A 15,296-nucleotide genomic window follows, 5' to 3' on the forward strand; every position below is an offset into this window, starting at 1 on the left:
CATAGGAAAAATATCCTGCGAAAATCAAATACAGGACCTGAGAGATGCATCTGGCCCAAAATCGAATCAGACATGGTCTTGGTGAAAGGGTAAATGACAATAAGCGTTTTTTTTCATGAAGAGAAAAAGTGGGGGAAAAAAGGCTGAAATGTGACAAAATATAAAAGAACTGGACTGGAAAGCAAAAGCAGATCTTATGGAGTGATGAACACAAACTTTAAACATCTGGTTGAAATAAATAGTGTCTTCAGCCATCTGTAAAGCACGGTGGAGGCTCTGTTATGATTTTGGGCTGCCTTTCATTTGGTGCTGTTAGGGATCTTGCCAAAACTGATGGACTTGAGTACAGAAAAGTACTGTCACATTTTTATCCACCATGCTAAACCATGTGGAAGACATCCATTTGGCAATAGCTTCATTTTTCTGCATGACGGTGATCACAGACATACTGCCAATGCAGTTAAAGTGCAGTTAAAGCATACCTCAGAGAAAAACACACAATGGTGTCATGGATCATTGAAGCAGCAGAAAAAGAAACAAAAGGCAGCCAACATACAAAGAAGAGCTCTGAATGTCCTTCATGAAGCCTGGAGAACTAATCCGGAAGATTGCCTAAAGACGTCAGAAGAAGGCTTGTCTATGAGAGTTCAGGCTGTGTTGAGGAATAAAGCTGGTCATACCAAATATTGACTTTCGAGCTCGTTAGACTTCTACAAACTCTGTTTTTGCCGGCACTGAATGTAGATTTTGGTTTGCACATGTTTAAATAAATCTATCCACCTGAGAAATAAGGGGTGGTTCATAGTCGGGCGCACTAAATGTCACACACATAATTTCTCCGGCTTGATCGGGAGGGCTGCGATGGAGGCGTGGAACCGTTCTTTGCGTATGAACGTGGGAGGAGTCCACTCTCGGTAACTCACTCATTTTTTACAAGCTGTTGCATTGCAGCTCCCTTCACTACGCGTGGGTGAAAAGCAGAAGGAAGATGAGAGGGCAGATGGGAACTGAAGCTGTCTAATCGGGAATGAAGGCGCGATGTCCTGTGAGATGTTTGGAGGTTCAACCACATTTACGCACTCAAGAAGAATTGATTTGCAGTGAGGACATTTAAAGAGTCCGGGGATCGGATCTTTGTTTATTGGCTAATAAAGAAAAGTTTGCCTCAGAAGTCGTCTTTGTAAATCAGTAGAGATGAGATTAAACTTTTCTACAAGCTGGATTTTCCGCGGCTGGATTACGTGTGTCCTTGTCACCTTTTACGCACAGGTAAAACGCGTTTTCCCCACTATTAATGATAAACATTTACCCCATTAATTAGCTAAGAGGTTGATATCAAATGAGTTGACGGTCACCTTTGAAGCCTGTGGGTCTCTTGTTTACTGCTTCCCTTGGGTTATCGGGGTCCCTTTAAATGAGAAAGTTAATGCAAAAGTGCTGAGATTAACAGTTGTTCAGTTGTTTTAGGCAAAAGATATGTAACCGTAAACCCGAGTATGTGTCAACACACCAGCATTTGCATGAGCTGGTCAGATGAGGGACGAGGGAAATTTGGGGAACAGTGTTTTTTTGTTTTTTGTTTTTTTTTTACGCACAGACACTGACTAGAAACAGCTGTATTTGGGCCGAAGCCACTTCTCCCCTGCTCTGACCACAGAAAAGCCGCTGGCAACTGGACGTTCTTCTCCCTCCACCAAGTATTCTTTCCACGTCCAAGTTGCTCATCAGGAACCTCATTGGGTCAGCCAGAGGCGAGGTTTAAAAAGGTGGTGCAGGGGCCACAGCAGGATCTCTATTTTGCATATCACAACCAACTTTTACAAACTTTTTTTTTTTGTGGTTTCCTTTTTTTATCGTAGTTCGTAATATACCTAAGAAGCGCATACTAAAAAACCCTATTAAGTAGATTTACAGAGATTAAAAATGACTTAATGTCGCAGCTGATACACTGCCACAGTTAATTTGAAGGGGAGAGTGAATATAGTCGATGGCATGTTGTTGTCCACGCCGTTGTTTAGTCCAACCAGCTAACGCTGTCCAGGTGGAGAAGTTTATGAGATGTGGTTGAAGTGGTGGGACTGTTGGGCACCAGTGATCTATCATTGCTTGTGTGCCTGCATTACCGTAAGCCAGCATTGGCATAACTTTGACTGGAACGCACGCTCTTCTTTCCTGAGGTGTGTTGCAAGAGAAAATGCTTGTGGGGGCATTTTACTTGTCAATGCAGTGATCCAGAGAGGCAATTGCGCAAAAGAAATATATAGTTGTTCCTTTCCCCCAAAAAGTCTATGAAATAAGTCAAAGTTTTACCAGCAGCAGTGGCAATAGAAAGCAAACACGTGATACAGACAGTTGTCTGGATAGGAGGGATGGAATATTTTTCAACTACGTTTTAAGGTGACATTGCAAACCCTTGGCTTTGGTTTGTTCTCACCATGGTCTTGCCATTACTGACTCACACTATTCCCAAAGAATTCCCCTTCTTTTTCTTGGTTTGCAACCACTTCATCCAATACATTCCGAGTTCATTTCAAACTGTCTTTGTGACATTGAGCAATGCACAATTGCTTCAAGATGTTCAGAGCTTAAAAGTCAATATATCATGAAGAACTGTGCTTTGTTGGGTTTATTGCTCGCCTGCCCACAAACAAGGCTCCTGAAGTTTTTATTTGCCAGATTTTCAAGTCAGTCATGCATTCATCCCTGCTTGTATGCACTCGTGTTGTCCTGTTATCTATTAGCAACATCTTGCTGCCTCTTCCCTGACTTTTTTCATTGAATATTTGACCAGTAATTATTTACCTCTTCAAGTTCCGTCAAGTACCAGATCAGATTTATGACTACCTCCGGTTTAAAAAGCAGTGCACTGCCTATGAGCTCTGGATCAGGTTTCATTAAAGCAATTAGCACATATTCTTTTAACTTTTTGCAGCACCTGCTCTTCCTTGATTTTTGGGTTGTGTTTCTATTATATGCATTTTTTTTTCTATTCACACATCATTGACTGTCACCAATTTCCACCAATTTAACAGCCGTTCTTTGTGGGGGGGGTTTCTTCTGTTACTTGTAAATGAATTTTTAAGACAACTTAGTCCCTTCTTTTTTCTGTTTTGAAGAATTATAATTAAAGGTATGAGATATCAGGTCTTGATTTATGCAGGTGGCATTAAGGGGATTTGCTTTTATGGCTGTTAAGAAACAAACTAATCACAGGTGCAAACATTATACAAAGATCCAGTTGTTGTGCAATATGCTTTTACAGCATCTTATCGTGAACCAGTAAAACCCCTAGAGGCCTATGAGGTGCAGTGTGCTTCTCTTGGCTTTGAGCCTGTTGCTGCTGTGGCCGTTATGCAAATTCCCTTGTCCGCTGAAAGCTTATGGAATGTGCTCTGCATTTGATAGGGTCACACACGGCGGTGAATGTTTCTGTAAGTTAAACAAAACAGCTCGGAAACCAGCTAGGGGGCAGTTGTGACATGTCGCTGAAGGGCTGGAACTCTTAATACCTCTTTGTTCTTAAGCTTCACCAAGTCCTGCCCGCTCTGTCCATCCATATACTTTCCACTTCCCTACATCTTCTTTTTCAAGCAATTCTATAACTTCATATCTGAGTACATGCAGCACATCAAGTTAGCTCTGAGGTCGGATGTGCTATGTTTACCATTATGTTAACCTATAATCATATAGGGTGGGTCACTTGTTTTTCTTTTGCATCCATTATATATTTAGTAAGTCAAAACACATTGTTTCACGTAACTCAGACCCAATGTTTAGATGTGGCGGTAACAAAAACACAATTCCCGGCATTCCTTTGGCTTCCTGTGCGCTCTGGTCCAGCTGTGCATATTAAAAGCCATATCTACCTATCTATCTATACTCAAGCCTTTTAATAGCATGGGAATCTTTCCTACTTCTGTCACTTCTGTCTCCTGCAGCATATGGTGTCCATTAGTGCTGCGGTCTGAGCTATGAGCACTGTGTATGATTATCCCTCTGGTTAGATTATAAAACAAAGATTGGCTGATGTGTGAGTCTGAGTGGAGGTAATTAAAAGCTTGAGAGTGTTCATGCTGCGCTGTCGTGGTCTGAAGTTGGAAAGACTGACACAGTCTAATCAGAGGTGTGAGAAAGAAGACAGGGGAGGATGAGAAGGGTGTGAAAACAGTGTTGAGTCCAGTATTGTATACTTGAACTGCTGGGGTAAGCTCAGGGATTTTTCCATTAAAAATCAAATGAACAAAAAGAAATTGTGAATATGCTTCCCAAAGGAAAACTTCGGGGAAGCTTTTCTGAACCTCTGCAACACCAGCAATTCAATTACAGTACAAATTACAGTATTTAGTAGTAAGGAAGATGAAGCTTAGACTGAATGGCAAAATGTTGGTGGTCAATTCAAGGTCGGAGTCAAAGCAGGCCTTTAGGTTTTATTTTTCTACATTTATATATAGACACTGTGGTTTTGGCATCATTTCTGTTATAACAGCCAAACTGTCTAATTCAGCAGTGTGGCCAGGACTTCTCCAGCCCTTAATTTAGAGCGGCTGGAAGGTCAGTACAGTAAGTAACCTTTTCAATAAAGCGTTTATTGTTTGTGAAGAGATGCAAAGATGTTTCATAGTTTGTTTCCATGCTTTCTAACGAGAGCTGTGTTTAGCTGCGTGACATCAGGAAACTTTGCATAGTGGTTTTTTTTAGAGCAGAAGGCCTTTAGAAATCTAGTGTAACAACTGCACAAGATTTGTTTTTTGTTTTTTTTTATTTTACAGCACAGCACTGATGGCTGGGAAAATATTTGCAAGTGATTAATTATTCTAAGTCAGCCAGAATGGATATTATATGATTCCTGTTACTTCCCTGTTGTGTACTTGTGGACTTTGTTTTTCCTGGTCTGGAGGCTTCAGAGCTGCGCTCAGGTGTTCTGAGAGCATGGAAAGAATTTCTGGGCACGTCTTGAAAATGTTTTTACCATCCTGGTCCTGACTCAAACATTATACCTCTTACTAACTGTTACAAACTTATCTTTTGTCTTCATTAATTACAGAACGCAGATTCCAGACCTCAATGTAAAGAAACACAATACCTAAAAGACTCCAAATGCTGCAACAAGTGTCAACCAGGTAACTCACACACACACACACACACACACACACACACACACACACACACACACACACACACACACACACACACAGATAGTGGATGCATATCTGGTTTCCTCTGTGGAGTCAGCATAAAGTAAAAATAGCTTTCCATTCACAAATATTCTAAAGTAAAAGAGGAAGGATGTGTAAAAGCAGATCTTTTTGGCTTAAAGTGGCACAGACATGTGCGTGTGTTTCCACAAATGCGTGATACACACACACACACACACACACACACACACACACACACACACACACACACACACACACACTTAAACTGCTAAATATATCAACTGCTTAAAAAGAAGAAGGGAGCTCCAGTTTTATCAGTCTCTCTTTTGTTTTCTTCTATTTAATTAGGCTTTTCTGTGTTATTGTAATTATGTATGCTGGGTTCTTAAATCCTCTGCCTAACACCCACTGTCTCTTCTTTTTGCCACTAGGCTATTATGTGTTTAAAGACTGCACTGATACCGCTCAGACTATATGTCGTAAATGCAGTTACGGAGAATATCAACCCAGCTTGAACAATGCCTATCGCTGTCTTAAGCAGAAGTTTTGTGATCAGAGTGAGTACCTTCATTTATTTATCAATTCCATACATTTAAATCCATTTTTCACTTCTTACTTGTGACAAATACCATTCATTTCAATTCTAAAAAGTTAATCAATTAATTATAAAACGTTTTGCTTATTAATTTGGCAATCTCTGGTTACTTGAATGACAAAGATCAAACAACCTTTCCAAACATACTCTACAGTCACAGCTACACCATAAAAGAATACTCTCCAGTCAACAGTATTTAATTTTATACTCATGTTTTTAATGTTTTAGTTTCTCTTTTGCAACCCCTTTCCCAAAAAATCATCAAGCTGTGTAAACATTAACGAAGTGCAGACCATTTGCCACCGTCCCATTTCTAAAAAGTTGAGATTGAGACGGTTTACTGCCACGTTGGATCGCCTCATCTTTTTAAAACTCCCCATACGTCTTTGGGGACTCGGGGAGCATATTGGTGAAAAAAATCTGAACGTTTTTGCTAAATTCATTCTCAATAAAGTTTTAAGCTGTTCAGCAGTTAAGGTCTTTGTTTGCCTCGTTTAATAATGGGTCAGATATTTTCAGTAGGTCAGATTTTTTCCCCCCATGTCGTTTGGTATTGTCCTGCTGAAATAATGAAGGCCTTCCTCCAAAAAGGGCGAAAACTTTTATCATTCAACTTTAATATGGCCTTTGTAGATATCACCCTCTCCTGTGTCTCCTGACAGTGATGTTTGGAAGTGCTTCTGAGCCCATCCACTGACTCCTTTGTTTTTTGTTTTTTTTACAAGCTTGTGTACAGACATCTCCTTGCCCTCCTCTCCGAATGTTTTTTGAAACACAATAAATACATTTTCCACCTTTTCCATACTTTTATACATTATTTGTGTGCTATTTTCAATCAAATAAATGATTTTCACTTCAGTTTTTTGTTTACTCTTTACACAACACCTCTATATTCATACAAACGGGGTTGTGGTAGCCAAGAATGCTCAGATCATGGAATTATTTTTCCTTTGTATTGAGCTGTGGAATGGGAATTTGCATTTAACACACTTAATCATTCACTTCATTTGTACCTTTGTCTTTTTCTTTTAAATCTACAGGATTGGGTTTTATGAGAAATAATGAAAACTCGATAGAAGAGGAGCCATGTCGCTGTGTTGAAGGCTTCCAGTGTTACCCCATCAACTGTGAGTTCTGTGAGAAGATACCCACCTGCCGACCCGGACAGGGACTTGAGACAAAGCATGGTGAGAAAGTCCACAACGCAGAACATCCCCCATTTATAACAAGTTCCTACAAACGAGTTGTAAATCCGAGATTACGATTTGTGTTGTTAATTATAGATCAGAGGAAGGTGTGTGAGCTGTGTCCAAAAGGATTCTTCTCTGATAAGGACGATGACGAACCGTGCAAACCGTGGACAAAGTAAGCGCTTACACACACGTGCACACACGTGTTTTTAGCCTGGAATCTTTTGACATATTGTGAAGGGAAAATGCAGTTGGGCAGCCGTCCCTACCGGCAGCCAGCAGTGGTTATGAGTAATATATTCACCACTTCCTCTGGAACCCTGGCTGGAGCAGACATCAGCTTCCACTGCCAGCCAGACCTGACAGATCATCGGCGATGATGATGACGGTGGAGAGAGAAAGAATTTTGTTTTCCTCTCTATCCATCTGCCTTTCTGGTGTTATCTTTGCAGAACTGCGAGTTGAGCACGTTGGTAGGAAAATGTGGAGTAGAAGGGAGAACTAAAAAAAACGAACTACATTCTCATTGTCTAAATATTCCTCTTCTTCTTCCTCTTTCCCAGTTGCAAGGCTGATGGCAGCAAGGAGATCAAGCAAGGCAGTGCTGAAGCCGATGCAGGGTGTGGACCACGTGAGTTTGGAAAGACACGGACATATACAATGTCATTTTTTTCCATATGACAAAATCGTTTCTGTTAATTGGAGGCTTAAATGTCACACTAAATGTGGAGAGGGAAAAAACAGTAGACTAAAAGCAAGCTCAATAATTGTCTGTCTTACAGGTGACCCGGTCATTCCTATGTCCTTCTGGGTGATGGTTTCAGTCCTGTCAATCATTATCATTCTGTGTCCCCTCATTCTGCTTCTCTTCTGCTACAAGGACAAAATGAAGTTACTCTCTGGTAGGTCGAAATTCTCTATGAACCTTTCTCTTCTGCCTGTACGACTGCTTTAACATACATGTAGACGTTGGCACAAAAACGTGAACTTTCATAAATACTGTGATTTTTTTTTTTCCTGCATTTTTTTCAGTACTTACATCTTGTTGTTTCATTTCTCAGTAAATCTGCGATCCTGTGTCCAGAATCTGAAGAGGACCCGGATACAACAGGTAAGGTGGAATTTCTGTTAGAATAAAAAACCTCAAACAAAACCGAATACATATAGAAACTAAACTTGTTGCAAGCTGTTTCATCTACTTTTTCTATTGTTTGTGACAAATTTTTTTTTCCATTGAAGCAAAGAGCCTGTATATATCTAACATCATCTTACGTGCATACTTGCAATAATTTACAACTCTTCTTTTATCGTTTTCTTCACTCTAGGAGACACTGGCTCCTCTTTACCACAGCGGAGCAGGAGGAGGAATAGGAGGTGGTTCTGGTGCCTCAAAATGCACGCCATGTGAGGTGACCAAACTTATCGACCAAGCACCCTCCAGCCCCACTGACAACCCCTCGTGCACCTTGCCCATCTCTGTTCCTGATGTAAAGGTCTCTCTGCCCTTCATAAAAGAGATGACAGAGGAAGGAGGGACTGAGAGGAAAACACCAATGGAGGATCAGAGCAAAAGATCTGGAGAACCAGAAGAGGTGTCGGAAGAAGAGGTCATGAGCGTGTCCCGGCTTTTGACAGGTTCTTGCATGTGTGTCATTCCTGTCCACGAGCCCCTGGAAGTAGGGGAGAATGAGGACTGTAGCCAGGCTGTCAGCCCTGGAACACCGGGATCGTGTTCATGTGGAGGGCTAGATGGAGAGAGGGATGGAGGTGGAAGTGGGAAAGAGGCTAAAGATGGAAATCTCAAGAAAGTGTCCACGAGTCAGTCGGGTGTCGCACCGCTTGTTTCTCTTTCTCCTCCTCTCCTCCACACCTCCACCGCCGTCCAGTCAACCAGTCCGCTTCCTGAACTCTACCTGCCATTGTCCCAGATGTCGCCGGAGTTCAAATTTCACCTGAAAGAGAGATCGCCAACAAAATGGGAGGGGTTGTACAGACTGATGAGCACAGACTCCACATCAACAGAACATAGCACGACCTCTGCGATGACCTCGGTCACCCCCTTGTTGCCATCCCCATCTGTTGGAGAGCTCTACATGGACAAGCCCCCTGAGGCCACAGCCCCAGAGCAAGACCAGGGAGTTCCCTGTGGGGACAGCAGAGACAACAAGCTCTCATCACAGGAGTCAGAATTGGAGTGCTCACCGGAGAGCCTTCAGAGTCAGCTGGCTGATCCAAATCTTACCTCAGGTACATGAAATTTCAAAAACTGATCATATGAGAAGCCCCAAAAAATGTTAATGATAAGGAAAAAGAGAAGTGATAAGGTACTAGCTCCAAACTAGTGGGGAAGGTAAAATATTAAGTAATAATAGTAACTTAATAGTAATCATCAAGTGTTGACAGGACAGAATTATGGCTTTTAAAATTAATGTACACTTTTGTCTATTATATTATATTATATTATATTATATTATATTATATTATATTATATTATATTATATTATATTATATTATATTATACTATATTATACTATATTATACTATATTATATTATATTATATACTTTTTTTCCCCAAGCAGTTGAGTCGCACAGTCACAAATCTATTTTTACTCCTCTTGGGGTAATGAAAAGCTGATTTGGAGCTGGCTATTTCCTGGCTATTTTTTTGCTGTGACCGCTCAGCAGCGTCAATAAAAACTAAAAACACAGTGGTTGAGCGTTATGGGGATAATGGCTCATTACAAAGTTTGCAGGACCACAGTTGTGTTTGCCAGGTGGATTTCTGTGTTCGCTGTTTGTGTAGGCAGTCGCCATTGTGTTGCCACAGGGTCATACCCATACATGATTGGATACACCACATAGCAGTGTTCTCTTTCCACAGCATAGGTGGGACTAGCCACCAAGAATAACAGAATGAAATTTAGATTGGTTTTAATGGAAAGTTTTACAGTCACGGGGTTGAGCATGCATTGTTCTCACACAGACCTTATGGTTGTGCCAAAGAGAAAAATCTACGGGAAACATTTATTCTCTGTGCCTCGAGCTCCTAGTGGTTATGGTTAGTTATAAAAGCAGTAATATCTGAGCAGTCTGATAGAGACGGTGGTCAGCTCGAGCTCAAACGTTATTAGCCGAACACAGAATAGACAGAGGATTGGTCTCAGCATAAAAATATGGCGTTTGTGTGATTGTTTCCAAGAAATAGCTTTTATTAAAGCCAGTATTGATAATCTGAGCCTGGATTTTGGCGGGGCCACACAGGGAGCAGGAAAAAGATATGTGTGTGTGTGTGTGTGATGTGCTAGTGAGCCACCAGAACCGCACTCTTAACAAACACTGCTCTTTGTGTATGTGTGCACCAGTGTCGAGTATGCCATCTACAGTACAAAACTCCTGTTTACCCAGAGTTCCATAGGGTTGCGCAAAGTGACCACAGCTTTAATTGAACCAAGATGTGCTCAGCTTGAGTAATGCTTTTATAACCTCGCAAACCCAACAAAAACACACACACACCAACTTGTGAAGCCTTTTTTTTTTTTTTTTTTTTTTTTGACTCTCACTGATGACTGCTTACTTTAATTACACATCTGCTGGCTTGAAGTGAACACAGTTTCCCATCATGCAGTAATGAAAATTGTTACAAGGGCTTCCCGCCTATACTATTTAAAGGTTAGGCAAGGTTCAGAGGTTTCCCTTGTCTCAGCCACAGTAGCCGTCCCAGTGCACATTAGCTTTATTTATTAGCTACTGACCGGCTCAGGGCAATTTTGGGGCTGCCTTTGTTGAGCGTCAGCTCAATAGGGCTAATGACCCACATTTAGTCTGACAATCAAAGACTTAAGCTGACACCTATCCATGAAAAATTGGCAGATTCTGATAGAGAATATGCACAAGTCAGTTTTACCCCTGTCAGCGCAGTTTTTGGGTATCCAAAAAGATCAACGTGGTACTGAGAGAGGATAAACAGAAGACCCAAGCAGATTCCTCAGAGCATTGTTTTCAGAGCTGTGGTGAAATGGCATATTTTCAAGCTTGCCCTCTCAGACTGGTATTCCGGGAAATGCGATTGGATACTGAAACAGAGACACACACATTTTGAGAGTCTGTGGTAGCGTTTGCCTTTGGCTGCATGTGCTTTTGAGCGCATACGTGTATGTGTAGGTGTGAAAATGCCTGTTAGTGCATTTTCTTACATTTACTGTATGTGTGTGCGTGTGCATATGTGTGAACAGATGGAACATAAGCTGTGAGTCATGGAGGTTTGGCCTCCTCTGTCGCCTGGAAAGTCAGACAGGAGGCTGGAGAAAATAGGAACCAGAGGTTTGATGCGGTGTAATGCGATTTACAAAACAAAACTGTTTATCTCCTAATTCACCTGCTGGTTTAACTCTGTAGGTGAACAATATACAGGCACTGGCACAAAGGGTATTGATGCAAGTTTGTGTTTGGCAGGAAAGCAACTGTAGGATGGAGATTAGACACTGAGATGTTCGTGGATGGAGCAGCACATTTAAAAAGAAATTGTTCAGTTGAATCCTTAAAACCCCAAAACCTGTGACAAATTGCTTCCCTTTAGTGGTCTTGAGTTTCACTTAGTTAGAAGTGCTGGATACTGACGGAGCTATGTCGAGAAGGATATGATATGGCGGTCTCTGTAGCCGTTGCCTTTTTGTGGTCATCCTGCAAAGTCATTACACCCACTGTCCATTTGTCACATGAGGTTAGCCAACAGTTAGTCCCTTCTTCACTTGTGTCATGAAATAGGGCTCTGGAAGCCTGTTTGTACAGGGAAAATGAAAGTCCTACACAACCCTACAATTATAGCAACACATCTCGTTGAATTTCACAATAGGCTGTTATTGCATCGGCATTTTCTATACCAGTCTGGGGATACAGTGTTTATGATTTTCACGTGAAACTAAAGATTTTCTCAGACATCGTCTATAAATAGCCTCCTAACCATTTACGCCTCCTCTGTGTTACTTTTCTATTTAGGTCAGGTGTCTGGGAACCACAACACCACCTTCATCTCCAGCGGTCAAGTGATGAACTTTAGCGGTGACGTCATTGTTGTCTGCGTCAGCCAGACGTCTCACGGCAGCGACGAGGTGGAGCGGGATGATGGCTTCGGCAACCCTGTCCAGGAAGAAGCCACTGAGACTGCTCCGTTTTTTCAGACCAGCTTGAGATCACAAGGGGACTATATTTCCCACTGTACTTTGCAAGATGAAACACTGCCAGTCCAGGAAGCGATGGAGGAGCAATCACTGGGAAAGTGAAAAGCGGCCGGTGGCTTTACTTTATGTTTTATGTCACTTCAGAGATCATCGCCATAGTCTGGGTGCCTATGTTATCTTTTGATTACACCAATCAGCCACAACATTAAAACTGCTGTCAGCTGAAATGAATCATGTTGATTATATTCTTACAATGCAATGTTCTGCTGGGAAATCTTGGGTCCTCTTCCATTGACTCATACCACCCACCTAAACATCGTTAAAGATCAGTCACATCCCTCCATGGCAACGGCATCCCCTGACAACAGAATTCTCTCCAATGGGACAGAGTGTCCTGTCACAACAAAAAAACTGCTCGACAACTTGGCATAACACATGGCAGTCCAATCAAACATCTGCTGAGTTAGCAAGAACAAGCCTGATCTGCAGAGGCGCACAGGACCCAAAGGACCCACTGGCCAGACACCACAGGACACCCTCAGTGAGCTCATGTGCATGCACAGCAGAGGTTTTTTTTTTTTTTTTTTGGCAGAATGGTGGGTTTAGTGTTATGGCTAAGAGGTGTACATCAAATAAGTTATAGTAATAATGAAAAACAAATGTGTCTTGTCATGTCTGTTTTCCAGATAAAAACAAGGAAAGGATGGTGTAAAGTCATTTTAAAGTGATCAGTCAGATAACTGGGAGATCAGTCTTTTGGGAATCTGACTCTGTGTCTCCACAGTTGTCTTACTAATGAACCATCTATAACCTGGCCTATTTCAGACATTAGTCACTGAATCTTGCCACGGGAATCTATTCCCAGAAAAAAAAAGAAGAAAAGCTGCAGACCTTTTCAGATGGAAACTCCCTCCATTCCAGACAGTGATGGGGAATTTTGTTGTGAAATGGATGTGGAAGTAGAGTTCATACTGCAGGTGCATAATATTTTTATCGTTGCATTGAACTTACAGCTTGGTCTCGATACAAAGAAGTTACAAAATATTTAATGTCCCACACATTTCTATTGATTACTTGCTTTAGGTAACATCTGTAAGCTCTTAGTTTTTAACTTTTGTAAGTCTGGATGATTTTGATACTTGCGTAACGGAATATCCACCGTGTGGAACATGCGTTTTAGTTGTTGTATCATAGAACTTTGAATATGCAAGCCACAATAAGATCTGGCTGGACAGAATTTTAAACATATCAATGAGTGAATTCTTCTTTCTTGCCTGCAGGATCTGTTTATTTTTTAAGAGACACGTCCAGTTTTGGTACGATGCTTGTTTGTAGACTTTATTTTCTCCCTACTGCAACACAAGTGCAGTTTTTGTCTTCGAAACAAAATGCTATGCATTTGATAAGCTATTCTATTAGTGATTTCTTTTATTCGATTTTAATGCCCAGGCCTTCCGATGCTTGTTAATAATAACGGTTTTGTTTAAAAAAAAAAAAGGAAAAAAAAGAAAGATTTTACGAGGCAGATTGTTTGTGTGTATTTCAGAAGTTTCAGATGTGATCAGTGTGTGTATATATTTCATCTGTTTCTCAAAGACGAATGAATATGCTGTCAATTGATTTATTGTGTGGATTTTGTGAAGTCGAGTGGTGCCATTAACAGCGAAGCGCACACAGGAGTTTCAATGAACTGTTAATTTATAGCCCTGCCATATGTATGCAGCTTTGCAAAAAACAAACAAACAAAAAATGTACATATAAATCAAATCTATTGCAATGAATTACTGAAAGACTATTTTGATCGAAATTAAATGTTTTGCATCTAATTTTTTTCACGGATGGCTGCCATCCTGCATTCTGTGGTTACTCTTGGTCAACTTTCCTATTTTAGGGGGGGGAAGATTGACAAAACACAACCAAGGCTTCATTTATCTCCACAAGATGATCTATAATCTTTGTGAAGCAATGCTAATTACACATGTGGCAAGGCCTCTGTGCCTTTGTCCCTGTGTTGACAGACAGGCAGCCTTTCATCAGGCCCGGGGATGGCAAGCAGCTGTGAGGAGAAACTAATCTAGCAGTCAGACCAGCTAGCGTCACAGAGAGACCACATGAGAGGAACTGGCAGCACTCATTTGGGCCTGGTTTGGGTCAGCAGGAGTATGTTTATATGTGTGTGTGCATGTGTGTAAGAGTGCGTCTTGTCTCAGCTTATTTTATGGTTGTTTGTGAAAACAGGAAGTTATGACTAGCTTTCACATGGTTTACATGAGAACTGGCTGGCTGGCCAACACAGAGCCCGACTGCACATTTAAATGATTTCAGCTTTTTCTTTTCTTTTCATGTGTGAGAGAACAGCCTTTCATTTGACTTATATGTAGGGTAGCAACCACCTTGTGTTGCTATAGTGTGCCTCCTAGTGGTAAGTGCAGGTTAAGATGATAAACAAGACAAATCATGGATAAATGTTCATGTTCATGTTTACAGTTTCAGCAACACAAGAAACGAGATGCATCTGTTTGTTGCATTTGTATAGGCATTTCTAAACAGACATATTATTGTGTACCACCTTATTTATTTGCTTGCAATTTTAAAAGAGGAATCGAGATCACTGGAAAAGAGGAAATGGGCTCTTGAGAAAGGGTTTGTCTTTCATACTGGAGCACTTTCGAGGCATGAGAAAAAGCCCAATCAGCTGTTGGTTTAATAACCTGACAGTCGGTGTAACCAGGTGACAGCGCAGACCTGTGGAAAGCACCAGAAAATCCACAGTGCTTATGTGCTGAAATTACAGTCATCTCACCTGTGGAAGCAAGTTTTGGATTCCAGCTGCAGACTCGCAAAAGATCATTACAGCTGAGATTCGTTACTCAGCACTGACAGCAGATGGAGTTTCTAGTTTCTTCAAAGATAATGATTTTGCTTTTGAGAGGATGTAAATATGATGAACTGCTTTGAATGGAAGCAGCAGATGGTAGCTGATAAATACATAATGAATGAATGAAACTGTGTGGAACTTTTACATTTTTATACATAAGAATCTTTTTAATGAGTGTCTTACAAATTTAATTGAAAAATTTGCTCTTGTGATTTTGTTACATCTACGACACAGTAATAATAGACAGTAATAATAATAATAATTCTAATGCAGAAAAGGAAGAAAATTTTCAGAGAAAA

General features: G+C 40.9%; 1 protein-coding gene across 2 annotated transcripts; it reads left to right on the top strand.

The window, feature by feature from the left end:
• Positions 1-895: 895 nt before the first annotated feature.
• On the top strand, positions 896-13,945 carry tnfrsf11a (tumor necrosis factor receptor superfamily, member 11a, NFKB activator). Of its 2 annotated transcripts, none has more exons than XM_012917867.3 (10): positions 896-914; positions 5,045-5,120; positions 5,588-5,713; positions 6,792-6,938; positions 7,035-7,116; positions 7,505-7,572; positions 7,724-7,843; positions 8,003-8,052; positions 8,267-9,188; positions 11,938-13,945. In XM_012917867.3, exons 4-10 carry the CDS (start codon positions 6,803-6,805, stop codon positions 12,219-12,221), a joined length of 1,662 nt encoding a protein of 553 aa, XP_012773321.2. In that variant the 5' UTR covers positions 896-914; positions 5,045-5,120; positions 5,588-5,713; positions 6,792-6,802; the 3' UTR covers positions 12,222-13,945. The 2 variants fall into 2 exon arrangements, with proteins under 2 accessions (XP_012773321.2, XP_004546589.2); XM_004546532.3 differs by lacking the exon at positions 896-914 and adding an exon at positions 946-1,269.
• The last annotated feature ends 1,351 nt before the right edge of the window (positions 13,946-15,296 follow it).

The sequence above is a fragment of the Maylandia zebra genome, linkage group LG9 (assembly GCF_041146795.1).
Source record: "Maylandia zebra isolate NMK-2024a linkage group LG9, Mzebra_GT3a, whole genome shotgun sequence".
Classification (NCBI taxonomy): domain Eukaryota; kingdom Metazoa; phylum Chordata; class Actinopteri; order Cichliformes; family Cichlidae; genus Maylandia; species Maylandia zebra.

What these genes read in the sequence shown, in the direction of transcription:
- tnfrsf11a (XM_004546532.3), top strand. Translation starts at nt 1,195, where the DNA reads ATGAGATTAAACTTTTCTACAAGCTGGATTTTCCGCGGCTGGATTACG. An exon ending in AGAGGACCCGGATACAACAG is followed by an intron (nt 8,053 to 8,266) that starts GTAAGGTGGAAT and finishes TCTTCACTCTAG; the next exon opens with GAGACACTGGCTCCTCTTTA. An exon ending in TGATCCAAATCTTACCTCAG is followed by an intron (nt 9,189 to 11,937) that starts GTACATGAAATT and finishes TTTTCTATTTAG; the next exon opens with GTCAGGTGTCTGGGAACCAC.